Here is a 22147-nt window from a genome sequence, read left to right as displayed (position 1 = left end):
AGAAAGACCCCCCCCCCCCCATAGCAATCGACTATCAAGGACACACACACAGACACAAAACTTTCTTTAATAGCATATTTTTTAATATTTGGGATTGGGAGGGTATCAAGTCAGTTCGAGTCAAAAGGCTCTAGTCCAAGTTAAGTCACGAGTCATTGGTGTTAAAGTCAAAGTCGAGTTGCAAGTCATCATATTTGTGACTCGAGTCTGACTCGAGTCCAAGTCATGGGACTCAAGTCCACACCTCTGTTGCACATTGCATTGACCTATGGCCATTAAACTTCTGAAGTACAGTACCAGTCTAAAGTTTGGACACACCTACTCATTCAAGTTTTTTTTTTTTTACTTTTACTATTTTCTACATTGTAGAATAATAGTGAAGACATCAAAACTCTGAAATAATGCATATGGAATCATGTAGTAACCACCCCCTCCAGGTGTCACCCATCTTCCCCATTATCCCCTGGGTATTGTGTTTTCTGTCTGTCTCTGTATGTGCCAGTTCGTCTTGTTTTGTCAAGTCAACCAGCGTATTACTCCATGCTCCTGCTTTTTCTCAGTTTTTGCTTGTCCTCCCGGTTTTGACCCTTGCCTGCCTTGACTCTGAACCTACCTGCCTGATCATACTGCCTGCCCTGACCTGGAGCCTGCCTGCCACTCTGTACCTCCTGGTCTCTGACCTTGTTATGATCTTTTGCCTGTCCACGACCATTCTCTTGCCTGCCCCTTGGATTATAATAAATATCAGACTCAAACTATCTGCCTCCCGTGTCTGCATCTGGGTCTCGCCCTGTGCCCTTATTATCCTCTGCAGCAGAGGTAACTCTGGGTCTTCTTTTCCTGTGGCGGTCCTCATGAGAACCAGTTTCGTCATAGTGCTTGATGGTTTTTGTGACTGCACTTGAAGAAACTTTTCCGGATTGATTGACCTTTATGTCTTAAAGTAATGATGGACTGTCGTTTCGCTTTGCTTATTTGAGCTGTTCTTGCCATAATATAGACTTGGTCTTTTACCAAATAGGGCTATCTTCTGTATGCCACCCCTACCTTGTCACAACACAACCGATTGGTTCAAACACATTAAGGAAAGAAATTCCACAAATGAACTTTTAACAAGGTACACCTGTTAATTGAAATGCATTCCAGGTGACTACCTCATGAAGCTGGTTGAGAGAATGCCAAGAGTGTGCAAAGCTGTCATCAAGGCAAAGGGTGGCTACTTTGAAGAATCTCAAATATAAAATATATTTTAATTTGTTTAACACTTCTTTGGTTACTACATGTTTCCATATGTGTTATTTCATAGTTCCGATGTCTTCACTATTATTCTACAATGTAGAAAATAGTAAGAATAAAGAAAAACCATTGAATGAGTAGGTGTGTCCAAACGTTTGACTGGTACTGTATATTGAATACACATTTTATACAACTGAAGACTTCTCGTCTCATAGCCACAGTATGCCAGTTTCCATTAATAATTACATTTGTTTATTGAACTAGCATACACAGTGCTTAAGGACAGACATATACTATGGATAGAGAGTCCTTGTGATAACAGAAGTTGAACTGACATTTTTCTCATAGAGCTCATTCCAGCAGGGACCATGCAGGTACAACCTCTTAGGTACTGATACTGGAATAATCTCTCAGAAAAATGTCTGAAATGCCATGCATGAAATATATATGACATGTAAATCAAAAGTAAATGTTTTCTGATTGTTTTACATACATTTCTTCCAAATGCATTGTGTCTTAAAATATGAGTACTGAAAGCATAACAGGCCTATCGGTGATGAATAATATAAATGTTTGAAATCTGCTATATTTTTTTTAATACATTTGGCATAACAGACCCATACGATACACTGTGTGTCTGTCTACTCATATATATGTGCATCTCAGTTATTATCTGCATGCTTGGATGGGAAAAAGGGCGCATCATCGTTTCCGTGGTCGTCACATGACGATGGCCAATAAGAACTTTAGTAACTTTTTTGCTATTTGATAAAGAAAGAAAAGCAAAGAGAACGCTGGAAATGACTGCAGTTATTCGTGGAGATTACCATTATCCTAAATTATTTGTTTATTAGGCTACGAATTTGTTTTGCAGATTCGGATTGTATATGACATACAAAGTGGTCAAAGTTTTGCAGCATCTTCTTTAATAATAGGTTTTATTGTCGTCGACGTCTAGCCTGCCTCATAGGTAATACAATGTTGGGAGAAAAGGCACAAGGTAAGTGAACAAATCCGCTAGCGGAATGTGTAGAATTGTCTGAAGCTTCGGATATGCCTACATGAACTTTTAGTTATTTGCTATCTGTAAACCCACAGATACTGTAGGCTTATGCAATCTTTTATTTTGTAATATGCCTTTATTTTGTTGTTGCACGTTCATATAGAATAGCCTATTTAAAATCATTTAGTAAGCAGATAGATCAATATTTAAAAAGATATTCAGTCTGTACTTAATTTGTTTATGTCGAAGCCTTTAACCATATTGCAAGACAAATATGATATTAACCTGGCATATTCAGCAGTCTATTCAAGGAATAGCTATTCAATAGGATCCAACGTATTTCTCCTTGCAAACTTTTTTTGGGGAGAATAAAGGAAATAATAAGAAAAAAATACAGTTTTATTCTGCATTTGAAATCAAAATGGTAAGAATGAAATGCTTTCCCTTGATGTCTGACCTTGAGGTATAGAGTAGCCTAGGCTAATAGATGTATATATTTTTTTTAAGCCGTTTGCATCTAAAGTAATTGCCAAAACAGCAAATATAGTCCAATGTGAATTAGTGAATCGAAATGAATTCTACAAAATAGCCTATAGAAAAACAAAACAATTAAGCCTCCTTATTGGATATTATCTTCCTATTTTGTCAAAAATAATTATAAAAGCTAGTTAGCCTAACACCCCTTGTCGAAATGTAGGCTATTGTTTAAACGGCCTTGGAATATAATTAACTCATGCATTGGGTCTGCGTTTCCTATTATAGATCGAGTCTATTGATTCATGAAAAATTATTATAAAAAGAGTAAGGACTGAAATGTGAAATAATACGCCAAAGGACCGTTGATGCGTAAGCTATAGGTCTACTAAGGTATTTTTGTTTAAATTATTGCTGTTCACATTCATATGGTATAAAGTCATAACTTAGTCCCAGAATTAAAACTAACTCTGGATCTTAATTACGAAAAAAAACGACTGATGATTATGATAACAATAATATCGATAACAACAAACAACATGAATAATAACAAAAATGTAATAACAATCGTTATAGCCTAATAACTATGCTATAAAAGCAGTAATAATAATAATCACGACAATAACAATAATAATAATAATCCTAACAGTATTAATAATCATAATAATGGATAGGCTATTATCACTTTCGATCATCCTCCGTTCCTATTTGACACTGATTTGGTTAAAGGCATTCTCCTTAAAATGGTACATCTCCGTTTATTATGTTGCAAGAAAGGGTGTCCTGTACCACACATAGGTTGTTTTCTCAAGATAGGTGATCGCATCCACCGCTCATTGGCCAACCTCCCAGTAGAAGGTGAGAGAGCCCTGAGTAAAGGACATGTGCTCGTGTCGAAGCGCGCGTGGACCGTGTTGTAGGTGTGGATTATAAAACGCGTTATTCTATCCTAGTCTGAGGCATTTCTTGATTAATAGGAATAACCACTTGGAAGAAGGGGGCGATAAAGGTAATCAACCATACACGTTATATTTGGTCGAATCCGTTTAAACATTTGCCTGTCTTATCATAAAAGGTTTTTAAAAAAGGTTTTACATTGGATTTGAATAAATCGTGAATATCAATGTTTTTATGTTTGCTTCCATGCATTATGGAATCGTCGGTCTTATTTTTGTGAAATAGACTGAAACTATTGTCAATCAGCTCTCTGAAAAACACTAATATCACCGGACCATCAATCTATCATATTTTTTGTGGAAATACATTTACTTTTGCATTTTTCGCAATATATAAATTAACCCACATTAAGATTATTATTAGCGAAACTATATATATTTAGGTTTTAAGCCTTTTGGAAGTTTGATTTAAAGCAGATATTATTTCACAGCTGCACAGAATCCTAAAATTTCGTCCTGCATTTTCAAATTTGTCAAGGGCCGTAAATGCATTTGATTAAGAAACTGTACATTATTTGAATTCATTTATTCGTTACATCCCTGCTTCATCCGTTTTTCTTGACCCTTGCTTTTATTTGCGACCCAGGCGTTCCATTGATGGTAGGCGTAATGGACTACACCTATGATGAAGATTTGGAAGAATTGTGTCCTGTTTGTGGAGATAAGGTCTCAGGATACCACTATGGACTCCTTACTTGTGAAAGTTGTAAGGTATTTTCATTTGGAATTATTCCTTTTTTCAATTTCCTTTTTTTCTTGTGTTTGTGGGTATTGTGGCTCGTCAACCTAATGTAGGATAGATCTTTTCTCCAGGGCTTCTTCAAGAGGACAGTACAAAACAAGAAGAGGTATACTTGTGCAGAAAACCAGGAGTGTAAAATAGACAAAACACAGCGGAAGAGATGTCCCTGCTGCCGATTCCAGAAATGCCTCGACGTTGGCATGAGATTAGAAGGTATGGTTCTCTTCATCTCACCCCTTCATTTGACATTATCATTGAGTGGATTTCAACCTTATTGTCCAGAAAAAAATAAGCCTTTAATGTTTTGGCATATTTTTTCATTTGAATATGATTGTATCTATATGCATTTGTTATAATTTGCTATATGCCCGAAATATGTCCAACATATGTAGGCCTCAAGGGATGCTATAGCCTAATGTCTTCGTATCAGTTGTTTCTGAATTGTTAAATATTTTCGCAAAGGTTGTAGTGGTAGGTTTGTTTTGAATTAGGGACAGACAATATACAGAGTAGAGAAGTTTAGCGTCCGTGGTTTTATGGGACGCAAAAACATGATGTGGCCAGAGCGCGGAGCACACCAGTGATTCCCACCCAGGCTGTGATGCGAAAATGAAGCACCTGTTTCCGCGGAGGAATGACACATTCTTGATTTGCTAATACAACTCTGGGCTTCTCGCTGTGGTTTTAAACGGAGACTTAATATTTACATCAACGCGGTACCATTGTGTAACTGCAAAGGCATTAGCATATGTTGTGTATCGTAAAATGTCAAAAAGAGAATTGTGTAATAGAATGAAGTAGTATGATACCCTGTGGTTGTTTTACATTGCTTTCCCAAAAATTGGTTCAGGAAACTGCCAAACACATATTCCTGACTAAATTAGGCTATTTTCCCGTGCACTTGTTATGGCTGTATTTGCAATGATAAATATTTAAATAATAAAATTAGAATAAATAATACTTTTTCATGAGGATCATTTTACCATGATATCCTTCCGGCTATAGTAGCATAGTAACAATTTCCATATAAAGAGCCACTGTTGTTGACATAGTTCTGTTTCATTTACATTTTACATTTAAGTCATTTAGCATTCCACTCCTTGTCTCTTTCTGCGACAGCTGTGCGTGCAGACCGCATGCGTGGGGGCAGGAATAAGTTTGGGCCCATGTACAAGCGGGACAGAGCCATGAAGCAGCAGAAGAAGGCTTTGATACGTTCCACGGGCTTCAAGCTGGAGTCTGCTCCTCCACAGCTCTCCCCTGTACAGACTAACTATGGCTTCACTGGCACCCTGCACAGCCTCCCATCCCTCCCCAAAGGACTCATGCCCTCCATCCCAGCCTCCATCACCCCCACAGACTATGAGTCCAGCCTCTACGGACCCTCCTCCCTGGGGGTGGCCATGCAGCCCCATGGACCCCTGCCTACCCAGTACCAGTGCACAGCATTCCCCAGCAGGGCCATCAAGTCTGAGTACTCTGACCACCACACAAGCTCCCCAGAGTCTCTGGTGGGGTACCCCTTTCCGGATGTGTACCCCTCCGGAGGCTCCCCACAGCCTCCCACCCTCTCCCCACTGGTGCTAGAGCTGCTGCGCTGCGACCCAGACGAGATGCAGGTGCAGGGTAAGATCATGACCTTCCTGCAGCAGGAGCAGAGTGGCCGGGGCCGGCAGGACAGGCTCAGTACCTTCAGCCTAATGTGTCGCATGGCTGACCAGACTCTGTTCTCCATAGTGGAGTGGGCCAGGAGCTGCATCTTCTTCAAGGAGCTCAAGGTAAGCTTCCCAGACCCTGTCCACACATGAATGATAGCAGAGACATGCACATTTAGAAATGATTCTTAGAATAATGATCACAGTATCATATCTTATCATTGTAATGATCTTATTATTCCACTTCATTCATAAGTGATATCAAGAATATTGAAGATAAACATTTTTAGCTTTGATATCTTAATGTTTCTTGATCCTCTTTCTGAAACCCTGCACCCACACACACATTATGGCAGTAAAGAACAAAGGCCTGTGTAAAAATGTTAGATTTACTATGACAGACAGTTATCATTGTTTCTGTCCCTCCTTGTTTCTGGTGGAGGCACTCAAATAGAGCAGCAGTTAAAGAGGGGACATCATAACCCAGTGTATCTCCCTCTGGGTAATGATTTGGGATGCATCACTGTCCATGTCAGATAGGCCTTATACATTGAGTCTCTTTGTCAACTGAAGGGTGTAATTGAGTTGTGCCATACTGTACAGCATGAGTTATGGCTCCAGTCAAATGTTACTTCCGGCCCCAAGAGGAGAGTGAAATCAATACTGTTGTTTGACACTGTGGTGACTGACCAGAGGGGTAAACTACGAAGGAAGCTAGATCTACTCAGGGTTTTCTAAAGCTAGCCAGCTTCAGTTAGCTTCACATTCCATCTAAGGCTTCATCTGTATACTACTACGGTGGATATTGCTCATCTGCCACGTGGCTAGTCGAATGCCGAACTCTTCATGGAGACAATGCTGTAGCATCAATCCATGGGCGAGTCAGTGCCACATTTGAATTTGTGTAGAAATCAAAATGAAACACAATTTATGTAGCAAATTCAGCAGGCTATGGTGTGAAATAGGCTTTTAGAAGTGCAGTCTTTATTTTATTACTTATCATTAATACCGGCTTTGGTGTGCACAAGCAACATTTTTCCCACTCCCATCTATAAAATAATTGTATTAAGTCATAACTACAAAAGTTTTACAGTGCGTGATGTTTGAAATGCGTTCTGTCATTACTAAATGTGTAATGTGATAGGTATTTTAAAATGAACATTGTAAAACAAAAAATATGAAGGGGATGATGACGCAATCTTTGCGAAAGGGAGGGAATCAGATTTCATTGGTCCTCAACTCGCGGCTCAGCCACTTTATTCATGATAAATGGAGTAAGCTCTGAGGTAACCTGCGGGTTAGTTCTGAGGATTCGTTGCCATAGAAATTGACCTGGTTAAAAGGTTAGCCACTTTCGTGGTACCGGTTATCCCGAGATGAACTCAGGGTTGACCAACGTTACCTCCATAACTCCTCAAACCTGATTCGTAGTATAGGCCTCTGGGCATGTTACAGATAAGTGGCCTAAAGGAGACAATGCATGCTGGTGTTGATGAAGGCTGACCAGTGTGATATTGCTCAATGCTCACTGTGCTATTCATTTTATTGATGCTGGCATCAGAGAATGGCTTGCGACGGGAACTTACTAATAGATTGTTTGCTCTTTGCCATGTATTATTCCAAAAATATTTAGCACCCATCTGAATTGACGTGTATTTAGAAGCAACTTTTTGTCCCATTATTGTTATTTGTTAGCCTTATCGGTGAGACAGTGAGTCCATTGTGTGGTGAGATAGGAACATAGTATCTATGTAAAGACTGTGTCATGGGGACACACACAGTGGTCCCATTCTTCACTTTACTTTACTCTTTTAACTGGGTTATTTTATAGTCGGTAGGCCTATATGCCTCTGAGGACCAATGTTCTGATGCAGTGATCAGTGGCCAGTAGTAGTTACAGCAGCATCATCAGTACTATGAAGTTAGACCTGACTGGGGAGGAGGATTCTGCCCCTGGATAAACAACAGTCTGAAAAATAGCATAAATGACAGTGATGGGGTTTTGTTTTAAATACAATATGAGAAAATGGCCAGCATATTTGATTTGATGTAATCGTGTTTAATCTAGTCTAGCTATGGGATTATGATTATGAAAAATTGGAGAGCCACTTTAGTGTTGCCTCCATCATGTTGATCGTGCAAAGCCAACAGTAACATTTGAACTGCATGGATTTCAGTCATGTTACGTACCTCTGATGTATCCTGGCTAAATTGCAACCAATTGTGAGGTTGTAGACGTGAACAGTGCGAGGCGAGCACAAAGCGGTGGATGTTTGCCAGGAGAGAGAGAGAGCCTACTGCAGAAAGAGCTATCTCTCTGAGTAATTACATTCCATCCAGACGATAACAGGGGAATGTCAGCTCTCTCTCCACGGCCCAGTATTTTGTCTCTCATTGTTCATATCTGCAAAGGGAAAATTGAGCTATCATCTGCTAAATTTACCTTGGGCATTGCCAGTATGTTTGTGTCAGAAGCTGCCCGTTACTTGAGTTTTTACATACAGTATCTGACATTGACATACCTGTAGCATATGATCAAACATCATTACGTGCATGCAGGGTTGGTGCATTGTAGCAGCCCTTTACTAAATGTTGATGAAAAGAAAGATATATATTTATTGTTCGATGGTTTTAGACCTGTCCGTCTGATCTCCAAAACATCTGTATTGGTCTCAAAGCCAAATTCTGACAGTTATGGAATGGCACTGAGTGAGGCAGGTTTATGCTTCTCTGTTTCTGCCAGCCAGGGGGGACAAGACTGAATGTCCCTTGACTGAACGTTCACTGTGTGTATGTGTGTGTGTGTGTGTGTGTGTGTGTGTGTGAAATGTCGTGTCTGTGTGCCGAATCCTCCTTGAGAACAGGTACTGTATGATGAATCAAGATGTTGTGTGTTGGTCCTGTAGCTCTGACTGGGAGCAAGATTGGACTCCTCCTCTGGACAGATATATAGTTCCATTGAAGGGGTAGTAATTCTGTCATCCCCATACCAGATGAATGTGTGTCCTGGTGCTATTTGGGGGCTTCAGGAACACTCTGTGTCACCAGCTGCAGAATTACTGACAGTGTCGTCCTTCGGCACCCAGAGTAATATGTGCTAGCAATGAGGAGCATCCAATCACCCCCCCCCCGTTGGGCAGGGGCAAGGGAGGTGACGGAGGACAGGGAGCGGTGAGGAGGTGAGAGAGGTCATCTCTGTGGCTCGTAAATACAACGTGATGATGCGCGAGACACTGACACCAGCCCCAGATGCTGGAAATATGGCACAAGGACCCTCATCTTCCTCTCTGGGTTTTATAGTCACCCCATGTATCTGTCCATGTAGCTATGTGTGTTTCAGGTGGGACCACGCTATCCCATGTGGATGATAGCTTTTAAGGGGGTTGATGTTAGATTGATGCCTGCTTGAGATTTTAATATCAGTGTTGGCTGTTTTATTTGACATTGGGTTTGACATTAGATTGGTTCTCCACTATCCTATGCTTGGCCAGCTGTGTGGAATGAGATTGAGCTTTGATGTGACCTGTTGTTTTCTGATTCTACTTTAAGGTAGGGGACCAGATGAAGCTTCTTCACAACTGCTGGTCTGAGCTGCTGGTCCTGGACCATGTCTTCAGACAAGTGCAACATGGGAAGGAGAGCAGCCTGCTGCTGGTTACTGGCCAGGAGGTAAGCAGCCTTGCAGTTCCAACATAAAATTAATACAATCATACATTCATGAATACCAGACATACATACACTCACACACGTGCACACGAGCACACGCGCACACACACACACACACACACACACACACACACACCATGTAGTCATTACAGATACACAACCTCCACGGATAGCAATAGGTTTTTTTCTTTGTTGTTGCAGTAATGTGTATCTATACAGTACTTACTGTTATTACGCTGTACCAGTGTAATTACCACACATTATTTTAGTGACACAATATAAAGTGGGACTACACTGAGTGTACAAAACATTAAGAACACCTGCTCTTTCCATGGCAGAGACTGACCAGGTGAATCCAGGTAAAAGCTACTGTATGATCCCTTATTGATGTCTCTTGTTAAATCCAGTTCAATCGGTGTACATGAAGGGGAGGAGACAAGTTAAATAAGGATTTTTAAGCTTTGAAACAAATGAGACATGAATTGTGTAGGTGTGCTATTCAGAGGGTGAATGTACAAGACAGAAGATTTAAGTGCCTTTGAACGGGATATGGTAGTAAGTGTCAGGTGCACCGGTTTGAGTATGTCAAGAACTGCAACGCTGCTGGGTTTTTCACACTCAATAGTTTTCCGTTTGTATCATTGATGGTCCACCCCCAAAGGACATCCAGACAACTTGACACAACTGTGGGAAGTATTGGAGTTAACATGGGCCAACATCCCTGTGGAACGCTTTCAATCAGGGTGCCTTGTGAGGATCAGGCGACGAGTGGCTAATCTGCCTTTGCCTTCCGTCCTGCTAGCTAACGTTCGATCGCTGGAAAATAAATGGGACGAACTGAAAGCACGTATATCCTACCAACAGAACATTAAAAACTGCAATATCTTATGTTTCACCGAGTCGTGGCTGAACGACAACATTAAGAACATACAGCTGGCGGGTTATACACTCTATCGGCAGGATAGAACAGCAGCCTCTGGTAAGACACGGGGCGGGGGCCTATGCATATATGTAAACAACAGCTGGTGCATGATATCTAAGGAAGTCTCAAGGTTTCGCTCGCCTGAGGTAGAGTGTCCCATGATAAGCTGTAGACCACACTATCTACCTTGAGACTTTTCATCTGTATTTTTTGTAGCTGTCTACATACCACCACAGACCGATGCTGGCACTAAAACCGCACTCAATGAGCTGTATACCGCCATAAGCAAACAGGAAACGCTCACCCAGAGGCGCCGCTCCTAGTGGCCAGGAACTTTAATGCAGGGAAACTTAAATCAGTTTTACCTCATTTCTATCAGCATGTTAAATGTGCAACCAGAGGGAAAAAAATTCTAGACCACCTTTACTCCACACACAGAGATGCGAACAAAGCTCTCCCTCGCCCTCCATTTGGCAAATCTGACCATAATTCTATCCTCCTGATTCCTTCTAACAAGCAAAAATTAAAGCAGGAAGCACCAGTGACTCACTCTATAAAAAAGTGGTCAGATGAAGCAGATGCTAAGCTACAGGACTGTTTTGCTAGCACAGACTGGATATGTTCCGGGATTTTTCTGATGGCATTGAGGAGTACACCACGTCAGTCACTGGTTTTATCAATAAGTGCATTGAGGACGTCGTCCCCACAGTGACTGTACATACATACCCCAACCAGAAGCAATGGATTACAGGCAACATTCGCACTGAGCTAAAGGGTAGAGCTGCCACTATCAAGGAGCGGGACTCTAACCTGGAAGCTTATAAGAAATCCCGCTATGCCCTCCGACGAACCATCAAACAGATCTTATCTTAGATCGAATCGTGCTACACCGGCTCCGACGCTCGTCTGATGTGTCAGGGCTTGCAAGCTAGTACAGACTACAAAGGGAAACACAGCCGAGAGCTGCCAAGTGACACAAGCCTACCAGATGAGCTAAATATCTTCTATGCTCACTTCGAGGCAAGTAACACTGAAACATGCATGAGAGAATCAGCTGTTCCGGATGACTGTGTGACCATGCTCTCTGCAGCCGATGTGAGTAAGACCTTTAAACAGGTCAATATTCACAAGGCCACAGGACCAGACGGATTACCAGGACGTGTACTCCGAGCATGCGCTGACCAACTGGCAAGTTTCTTCATTGACATTTTCAGTCTCTCCCTGTCTGAGWCTGCAATACCAACATGTTTCAAGCCAATCACCATAGTCCCTGTGCACAAGAACACTAAGGTAACCTGCTTAAATGACTACCAACCTGTAGCACTCACATCTGTAGCCATGAAATGCTTTGAAAGGCTGGTCATGGCTCACGTCAACACCATTATCCCAGAAACCCTAGACCCACTCCAATTTGCATACCGAACCAACAGATCCACAGATGATGCAATCTCTATTGCACTCCACACTGCCCTTTCACACCTGGACTGAACACCTATGTGAGAATGATATTCATTGACTACAGCTCAGCGTTCAACACCATAGTGCCCTCAAAGCTCATCACTAAGCTAAGGACACCGGGAATAAACACCTCCCTCTGCAACTGGATCCTGGACTTCCTGACGGGCAGCCCCCAGGTTGTAAGGGTAGGAAACATCACATCCGCCACACTGATCCTCAACATGGGGGCCCCTCAGTGGTGCGTGCTCAGTCCCCTCCTCTACTCCCTGTTCACTCATGACTGCACGGCCAGGCATGACTCCAACACCATCATTAAGTTTGCTGATGACACAACAGTGGTAGGCCTGATCACCAACAACGATGAGACAGCCTATAGGGAGGAGTTCAGAGACCTGACCGTGTGGTGCAAGGACAACAACATCTCCCTCAACGTGATCAAGACAAAGGAGATGATTGTGGACCACAGGAAAAGGAGGACCGAGCACGTACCCATTCTCATTGACGGGGCTGTAGTGGAGCAGGTTGAGAGCTTCAAGTTCCTTGGCGTCCACATCACCAACAAACTAACATGGTCCAAGCACACCAAGACAGTCGTGAAGAGGGCACGACAAAACCTATTCCCCCTCGGGAGACTGAAAAGATTTGGCATGGGTCCTCAGATCCTCAAAAGGTTTTACAGCTGCACCATCGAGAGCATCCTGACAGGTTGCATCACTGCCTTGTATGGCAACTGCTCAGCCTCCGACCGCAAGGCACTACAGAGGGTAGTGTGTACGGCCCAGTACATCACCGGGGCCAAGCTTCCTGCCATCCAGGACCTCTATACTAGGCGGTGTCAGAGGAAGGCCCTAAAAATTGTCAAAGACTCCAACCACCCTAGTCATAGACTGTTCTCTCTGCTACGGCACAGCAAGCGGTACCGGAGCACCAAGTCTAGGTCCTAGAGGCTTCTAAACAGCTTCTACCCCCAAGCCATTAGACTCCTGAACAGCCAATCAAATGGCTACCCAGACTATTTGCATTGCTCCCACCCCATCTTCTATGCTGCTGCTACTCTGTTATTATCTATGCATAGTCACTTTAATAACTCTACCTACATATACATATTACCTCAATTACAGTGACCCTACACGTTGACTCTGTACCGGTACCCCCTGTGTTTAGCCCCACTATTGTTATTTACTGCTGCACTTTAATTATTTGTTATTCTTATCTCTTACTTTTTTTGTTGGTATTTTCTTGAAACTTCATTGTTGGATAAGGGCCTGTAAGTAAGCATTTCACTGTAAGGTCGGATGTGACAAACACAATTTAATTTGATTTGATGCCCCGACGAATTGAGTGTTCTGAGGGCAAAAGGGGGTGCAACTCAATATTAGGAAGGTGTTCCTAATGTTTGTATGGTCAGTGTATACCCACAAATAGATATGTACAGTGCCTTCAGAAAGTTCACACCCCTTGACTTTTTCCACATTCTGATGTGGTACAGCCTGAATTTATGATGGATTGAGATTTTGTGCCACTGATTTACACACAATACCCTACAATGTCAAAGTGGATTTTTTTGTTGTTAAAATTTTTACAAATTGACAAAACATTTAAAGCTGAAATGTCTTGAGTCAATAAGTATTCAACACCTTTGTTATGGCAAGCCTAAATAAGTTCAGGAATAAACATGTGCATAACAAGTCACATAATAAGTTGCATGGACTAAATCTATGTGCAATAATAGTGGTTAACATGATTTTTGAATCATTACCCCATCTCTGTACCACACACATACAATTATCTGTAAGGTCCCTAATCCAAGTAGTGGATTTCAAGCACAGGTTCAACTACAAAGACCAGGTAGGTTTTCCAATGTTGTAACGTTCGTTCTCCTCCTCATCTGAGGAGGAGCATGGATCGGACCAATATGCAGCATAGTTTGAAGACATAATGATTTATTTAAAGAAAGACGAACACGAAGCACACTTGATAAATTACAAAAGAACAAACGACGTAAACAGACCAGAACATGAGAACTTACAGACAACGAAGAACGCACGAACAGGAACGCACGAACAGGAACAAACGAAACAGTCCCATGTGGCACAAACACTGACACAGGAACAATCACCCACAAACAACCAGTGTGAACAGCCTACCTAAATATGGTTCTCAATCAGAGGAAACGTAAAACACCTGCCCCTGATTGAGAACCATATCAGGCTAATTGAAAAGAACCCAACATAGAAACACATAACATAGAATGCCCACCCAGCTCACGTCCTGACCATACTAAACAAAGACAAAATAAAGGAAATAAGGTCAGGAACGTGACAAATGTCTTGCAAAGAATGGCACCTATTGGTAGATTGATACAAATAAAAAAGCAGACACTGAATGTCACTTTGAGCATGGTGAAGTTATCAATTATACTTTGGATGGTGTATCAATACACCCAGTCACTACAAAGATACAGGCGTCTTTCCTTACTCAGTTGCCGGAAAGGAAGGAAAATGCTCAGGGATTTCACCATGAGGTGACTTTAAAACAGTTACAGACTTTAATGGCTGTGATAGGAGCAAACTGAGGACGGATCAACAACAGTGCAGATACTAAACAATGCTAACCTAAATGACAGAGTTAAAAGAAGGAAGTCGGAATGCAAATATGGAATGCAAATATTCAAAAACCTGTTTGCAATTTTTGGGGGACAAATCCAACACAACACATCACCATTCATATTTATTTATTTTTATAATTTTTTTACCCCCTTTTCTCCCCAAATTTCATGGTATCCAATTGCTAGTAATTACTATCTTGTCTCATCGCTACAACTCCCGTACGGGCTCGGGAGAGACGAAGGTCGAAAGCCATACGTCCTACAACCCAACCAAGCCGCACTGCTTCTTAACACAGCGCGCCTCCAACCCGGAAGCCAGCCGCACCAATGTGTCGGAGGAAACACCGTGCACCTGGCTCCCTTGGTTAGCGTGCACTGTGCCCGGCCCTCCACAGGAGTCGCTGGTGCGCAATGAGACAAGGATATCCCTACCGGCCAAACCCTCCCTAACGACGCCCGGCCAATTGTGCATCGCTCCACGGTGCTACCGGTCGCAGCCGGCTGCGACAGAGCCTGGGCGCGAACCCAGAGTCTCTGGGGCGCAGCTAGCGCTGCGATGCAGTGCCCTAGACCACTGCGCCACCCGGGAGGCCTCCACCATTCATATTTTCAAGCATGGTGGTGGCTGCATCATGGTTTGGATCAGTTCGTCATCAGCAAGGACTAGGGAGTTTTTTAGGATGAAAATAATGGAATACAGCTATAATCACAGACAAAATCCTAGGAAAACCTGGTTCAGTCTGCTTTCCAACAGACACCGAGAGACAAATTCACATTTCAGCAGGACAATAGCCTCAAACTCAAGGCCAAATATGCATCAGATTTGCTTATCAAGATGACCATGAATGTTCTGGAGTGGCATAGTTACAGTTTTGATTTAAATCAGCTTGAAAATCTATGGCAAGGCTTGAAAATGGATGTCTAGCAATGATCAACAACCAACTTGACGGAGCTTGAAGAGTTTAAAAAAGAATAATGGGCAGATATTGTAAAGTCCAGGTGTGCAAAGCTCTTTTTTGTAGATCGTTGAGAAAAAAAGACAATGAAATCCATTTTATTCCCAATTTGTAACACAACAAAAAGTTAAAAAATTCAAGGAGTGAGAACACTTTCTGCTGCCTGCTCTTGTTCTTGTGTTTGGAAGATGCAGAACAGAAAAGGAAAAAACAACCATCAGCTTGTAACTGACTCCTGGGTTTAGGGAGGAGAGGGGAAAGCTGGCCGCTGGTATTTATTTGCCTCGTGTTTAAATCAAGTAATTTTTTTCTCAAAAAGACTGCAATGGAAAACTGGCCATTTTTATCTACATACTGTACTAGGTTTGTAAGAACAGAAGGAAGAGGGTCTTAAAAGTTACACTGTATCATTCTAGAAGCTACTGTGGGAATTTGAGGATTTAACGTCCAATATGTTACATAAAATGCCAATCGCATTAATTTAGAAGGTGGTGAGAAGTTACTGCAGACTCAATGTATGGCATCTATGAACCTGTACTGAAGCTGTACTGTACTGTAATTCAAGTTGCAACACCACCACTTTTCAACCTCATTTTCATTATCTCCAGCACAATAACAGTGTCTACATATGTGAAAACAGCACATTTCTACGTTTTGTAGAAAAAAAAATATGAATTTAAAAGGTTCTACCCCATGACATCAAAAACAGTGATTTTCGAACACTATGAGAGTCGCGGTGACGCGGGGAGTAAGAAAATACCCTCCCTCTGTTTTGAAAATCACAGTTTTTCTTACTTTTAATCCTACCCTTTGATATACATTTACATTTTAGTCATTTAGAAGAGTTTCTTATCCAGACCAATTAGGGTACCTTGCTCAAGGGCACATAGACAGATTTCTCATTTAGTTGGCTCAGGGTTTTGAACCAGCAACTTTTTGGTTATTGGCCCGACACTCTTAACCGCTAGGCTACCTGTCACAGAGAAGCATTTTTGGGACCTTTCTTATCTTTTTAACCATAGATCGTAGAAATGCGGTGTTTTTACATATGCAGACACTGGTTCGGTGCTGGAGAAAATGTATATGAGGTTGAAAAGTGCTGGAATTGCCCTTTAAAACCTGTATATACACAATAATAGTTAATGTTGTCCTTTTGTGTTGTGTTGCAGATGGATCTGTCATCCATGGGGTCACAGGCGGGGTTGAGTCTGTCAGGCCTGGTCCAGAGAGGACAGGAGCTAGCTGGGGGGCTACTAGCCCTGCAGGTGGACAGGAGAGAGGTTGCCTGCCTCAAGTTCCTCCTCCTCTTCAATCCCAGTGAGTAGACCACATGGAAATACGCTGTATGCTGTACCACATTAGATGGTGATTATTAGTCTTATAATATGTATATAATATAACACACTTTTATCCAAAGAGACTTACAGTCATGCGTGCATACATACAGCTCATGTATAGCTCATTACAGCTAGCTCAAGAATGGAATAATCATCTTTGAAAATTACTATGGTCTTTCAAAGATTTGAATTTGATTAGGTTTGAGGTACTTACTTCATACTTGTTTTTATCGTAGCTGTGGTTTGTATAACCCAGTGACGTGTAGTACTTAAGAATGAGCAAATAACTTTTTCAAACTTTTTGTTGGAAATAGGTTTTAGTTGACAAGTCTCGCTGTCCCATTTATTTTGAAAGGCAGAAGTGGCATTTTAAATGGAAAAGTCACAGCCATTAATATATGTTTTTTTATCCAGAAGGTTCCAACTGTTATCTGAACCAGTCCTTTATTTTCAGCTATGCTCACATAATTCAATATAGGGCCTTGTCAAAAGGCAACATTAACAAAGAAGACAACCTCACCCATTATTCTTTAATAGCATTCAATGGAACCTTAATGGATGGGTCTATCATTCAATAATCTGACTGACATTCATGCTGTGGCTTCTGCATATGGAGTGTGTATAGACGACAGTTGCCCAGATTCCCTTAAGCGACTGCTATTTAGCGCCAGCGAGCTGGGAATAAAAGGCTTTAGAATAATGAGAGCACTCGTCACATGCAGAAAATATTTCCCATCTCCGCTGTCTGTTTCATTCTCTTGCTCTCTCTCCCTCATCTTTCAATCAATGAGTCCGGTTTATCAGGGCAATTTAGTTGCCCTTAAGTGGTTTGAAAAGATTATTCAAAATATTTAATTACTGTGTGAATGGCTCTTCTGGCAGGACTCAGCTGATGCTGAATAGAAGTCCATTATAGGGTCTAGCTATTGTCACATATACACACACACACACACACAACCAACCCACGCTGTACAGATCCAATGTACCAGAAATTGAATATTAGTAATAAACTGATGCAATTTCAATGCTAAAGTTTAGGCCTACACTTGATCTCAACAAGTTACGGATGCTGAGCCTTAACACAGGGATTTGAGGAACAGTTTCAAATAAATATATCAATATTCTCCTATTTATGTGACATCTGCAGAGTCATTCAATTCCCTCTAAATCTCTTTCCTATGTCCCTGTCCAGATGTGAAGCTGTTGGAGAACCAGGTGTTTGTGGAGAGTGTTCAGGAGCAGGTGAATGGGGCTCTGCTGGAGTACACTGTGTGCACCTACCCCCTGTACCTGGACAAGTTCAGCCAGCTGGTGCTGCGTCTGCCAGAGCTGCGAGCCCTCAGCACCCAGGCAGAGGACTACCTGTGCTACAAACACCTGAGTGGGGAGGTGCCCTGCAACAACCTGCTCATTGAGATGCTGCATGCCAAGAAGGCCTGTATATGAGCACCACGCTACCATCACTATACACCAGCAGACTGTCTGTGGGACCGATGGTGTGGAAGCAAAGAGGGGATTTATGATTACAGCTAGGAGAAGATGAGTTGTGTGTTTGTGTGCGTGCGTGCGTGTGTCCGTGCATGCGTGATATGGACTCATTGTTTTGGCAGTCCTTTAAATGTACATAGTTATAAAATGTACAAAGAAAGCTATGCTATGATACTGTATGTAGTAAATGTAACATTTTGTTGAATTCAGCAGAGTGAGGTCTTATATCAGCGTTATATCAGAGTTATATGATTACAGCTAGGAGGCACCTCCCCACTCAGGTGTAACACCTGTCATATAACACCTGTCATTAAGACATGTCTTAGCCTTTCAAATATAGTGGAAGCACTACATTTATTTGAGCACTTGTTCCTTTGTAAATTGTCACCAACTTTACCAAAAAATGTGGTATGTGAAAAATATGTTATGTTCAATATAGTTTTTTTCTATTAGATATTGATATTCTAAGATATGAACTACACATATGTTTCAAGAATTAAATCTGCATATTCCTGTTACGTTTAATGACTGTCTGTTACTCCAATGAGAGATCGACTTAAAGTGATAGAAAGAGAGTGATACAGAGGAGAGAGGGGGAGGGGGAAGAGATGGCGTAAGAGAGAGGGAGGGAGAGAGCCCTGAATGTGGCGCTGATGTGTGGGAGAGAATGAAAGCCATCTTTGGCTGCAGTCGTCTCTTATTAACAGATTAATGGAGGACGGCCCCAGAAAGAGACACCCACGTGTGTGGACAGAAAAATGAACAACAAAGAAAGCAATCTCTTATTAAGTAGACGTGTTAAAAATGAATGTTCTTGGTAAGCTTTACGGTATAAGTCCTCTAGCTTCTTCTGTCCACCCGGACTACAGAGCCAGGTCAAGGATAGGGGGTCATGCACTGTGGATGTGCTCCAGACATTTTGTACTCGCAGAATGAAGGAAAACATGCAATTGGCAATGTATGGAATGTTTGCTTTTCAAGCTAAATTTGAAAGAGATCTATGGAAACCCAGTTGGATTCAAGTGTAAAGAGAAAATAGACTTATCGTACTTGAGAAATGGCAGGAGAATTGTCAGATGAAGCACAAAACATTGAGTATCAGGACAGCAAGGAATGAAATCAACATCAACAATAACATGTAACACCCACATATCCGTTTGCGTAATTTCAGCACATAGTGAAGCAACATGTTTGAATTGTCTCTCTCATACAGACATGGCAGGGTTGGCTGTTTTAACTTCTTGGAGACAATCAGAACACCTGCCTTAAAATAACCCTGGCCTGTCTGTCTGAATATATTTACCTTTTTGTAACTGAAATGACTGTCATCTGTACCTCTTTGTACAGTACATTTATATTGTGAAGCAGGAAAAGAAATGCCACAGTGAGCAATACATCAAGCTCAGATGTTTCACCACATATACTTTTCTATTTCTTAAGGTTGAAGATACTTATTGTGTAATTGGTTCTCTACATGTTGCTTTTGCTTCTGTTGAGTTTCACCTTATTCTGTGCAGTCCCAGTCTTGGATGTTTTGGTGAAGTGATGAGGTCTGTTTAAGATCTCATTCTCAAACTGTCTGTGATGGTCCACTTGGTTGCCTCTGTCAGCAATATGAATGCTTTTCAAACAGAAACAATCAAAACATACTTTTCTTTAAATATATTTTATTGTAATAGCATCAAATCAATAAATGCAATTAAGTAAAGCGCTACTTATGTTCTGTCCCTTTCTTTTGAACCATCCCGCTGTTGTTCAATGACCATTGGGGTCATATATACATAATACATTCTTTTCAAATACTCTGGAGGCTATCCAGGATAGTGGTAGCAATTTATGAGTCATGACAACGCAATTCATATTAATGTGAAAGTCTATGGTTTTGGGCTGACAAGTCAGTGCTACTTCACAAATACATATGTAAATGTACATTTCAGCCAATGGCTACAAAGAGCGCAAATATTGGAGGCCGTTAACAGTAATTAAACAATACATTTAAGGAACGAAGTATAAGGGCTTTGGAAAAGCTATCATTTTCATACAAATCTTACAATGTATTGTTACAAAATCGATTAACTAGCCTGCTAATATTGTTGCACTCTCTAAGTCTAGGGGTCTTAGTCCTAGTTACATGGTCTATAACCTGATTTAAGATGTGCATCTATGTGAGAAATCAGCGTATAAGGACTGTGTTGTATGTACATGTACCCAGAAGACAGCAACCTTACCTTAGGTCTAAGGCCAGCTCCTTCATGACCTCTTGGTTAGCCAGTCCAAGCAGATTTTTGATTGTTCAGAGGTGACAAAAATAAATATATGCAAAAAACTAAAAACACGCCCAAGCAAAAGATTTTAAACAAAACCAAGGGCTCATGGTTACCAAGAAAAAACATCAGCCTAACGGCTCTAATAGCTGTCTCAATCCCGTTTCCTTGCACCTGTGCCCAATCAACACTTAATAAGGCCCCACAAGACTTCCTGGCTAAGCATTTGAACCAGGTTGCTGCTGCCCCCTGGGGATGAGGTGTGGAAGTGTGTGGTAGTGTGTTTGTCTATGTCCTAACAATAACCTTCCCCCATCTCATACCGATATATGTATAGAAATACAATTATATCAGACAATAATGTACATTATATTTGCCCCAGCATATTCTTCTATTGGGACAATAAACAGTTTCATGCGATCATTTGAGCTGTAGTGAATAATGTGTTTCGGTTCAGAGTGCACCTTCCTGCAGTGGAGATAGGGAGAGGCCAAGATTGCTGTTGCTTGTTATAAGGCAGGATAGGCCAGGGCAGGGGAGGGAGGAAAGGCTTGGGGAGATAGCCAAGCTGCAGCTAGCACAGCCTCCAAAACACATAGTGGTTGGTTGGTGTTACAGTACTGTAGGTGGACAACAGGTGATATGCTTCATAAAGTCTCTTTATGAGCTGCCCAGACAGTGCACAGTGAGTTAGCAGCATATCTCTACTATATAATGCTGTTGATCTATGAGAGGATCTGTCATCCTACTATCCACGTTTTCACACTGACAACACAATCTTGTTGTCTGGTCATATAATATCTTACAGTAGTATAAGCCTTTAATCCTAGATTCAAAGTTTCCAGTGCTTACAGTGAGGTCTACTGTTTAGTTATGCCTGTAAAAACAGTCATATCTGCTGTCTAGTTATGTCTGTAAAAACAGTAATGTCTACTGTCTAGTTATGTCTGTAAAAACAGTCATATCTGCTGTCTAGTTATGTCTGTAAAAACAGTCATGTCTACTGTCTAGTTATGTCTGTAAAAACAGTCATGTCTACTGTTTAGTTATGTCTGTAAAAACAGTAACGTCTACTGTCTAGTTATGTCTGTAAAAACAGTAACGTCTACTGTCTAGTTATGTCTGTAAAAAACAGTAACATCTACTGTCTAGTTATGTCTGTAAAAACAGTAACGTCTACTGTCTAGTTATGTCTGTAAAAACAGTACGTCTACTGTCTAGTTATGTCTGTAAAAACAGTAACGTCTACTGTCTAGTTATGTCTGTAAAAACAGTCATGTCTACTGTCTAGTTATGTCTGTAAAAACAGTAACGTCTACTGTCTAGTATGTCTGTAAAAACAGTCATGTCTACTGTCTAGTTATGTTTGTAAAAACAGTCAT

General features: G+C 41.3%; 1 protein-coding gene across 1 annotated transcript; it reads left to right on the top strand.

The window, feature by feature from the left end:
- Positions 1–2062: 2062 nt before the first annotated feature.
- On the top strand, positions 2063–22062 carry LOC111974935 (nuclear receptor subfamily 5 group A member 2-like). The gene is made up of 7 exons (XM_024003022.2): positions 2063–2236; positions 4256–4380; positions 4483–4624; positions 5531–6189; positions 9616–9735; positions 16846–16993; positions 18206–22062. The coding sequence occupies exons 1-7, from the start codon at positions 2215–2217 to the stop codon at positions 18457–18459; spliced, it is 1470 nt and encodes a 489-aa protein (XP_023858790.1). The 5' UTR covers positions 2063–2214; the 3' UTR covers positions 18460–22062.
- The last annotated feature ends 85 nt before the right edge of the window (positions 22063–22147 follow it).

Source organism: Salvelinus sp. IW2-2015, linkage group LG15, assembly GCF_002910315.2.
Source record: "Salvelinus sp. IW2-2015 linkage group LG15, ASM291031v2, whole genome shotgun sequence".
Taxonomy (NCBI): Eukaryota; Metazoa; Chordata; class Actinopteri; order Salmoniformes; family Salmonidae; genus Salvelinus; species Salvelinus sp. IW2-2015.
The sequence above is the reverse complement of the archived record's forward strand: the minus strand, read 5'-3'. Positions and strand labels throughout refer to the sequence as shown.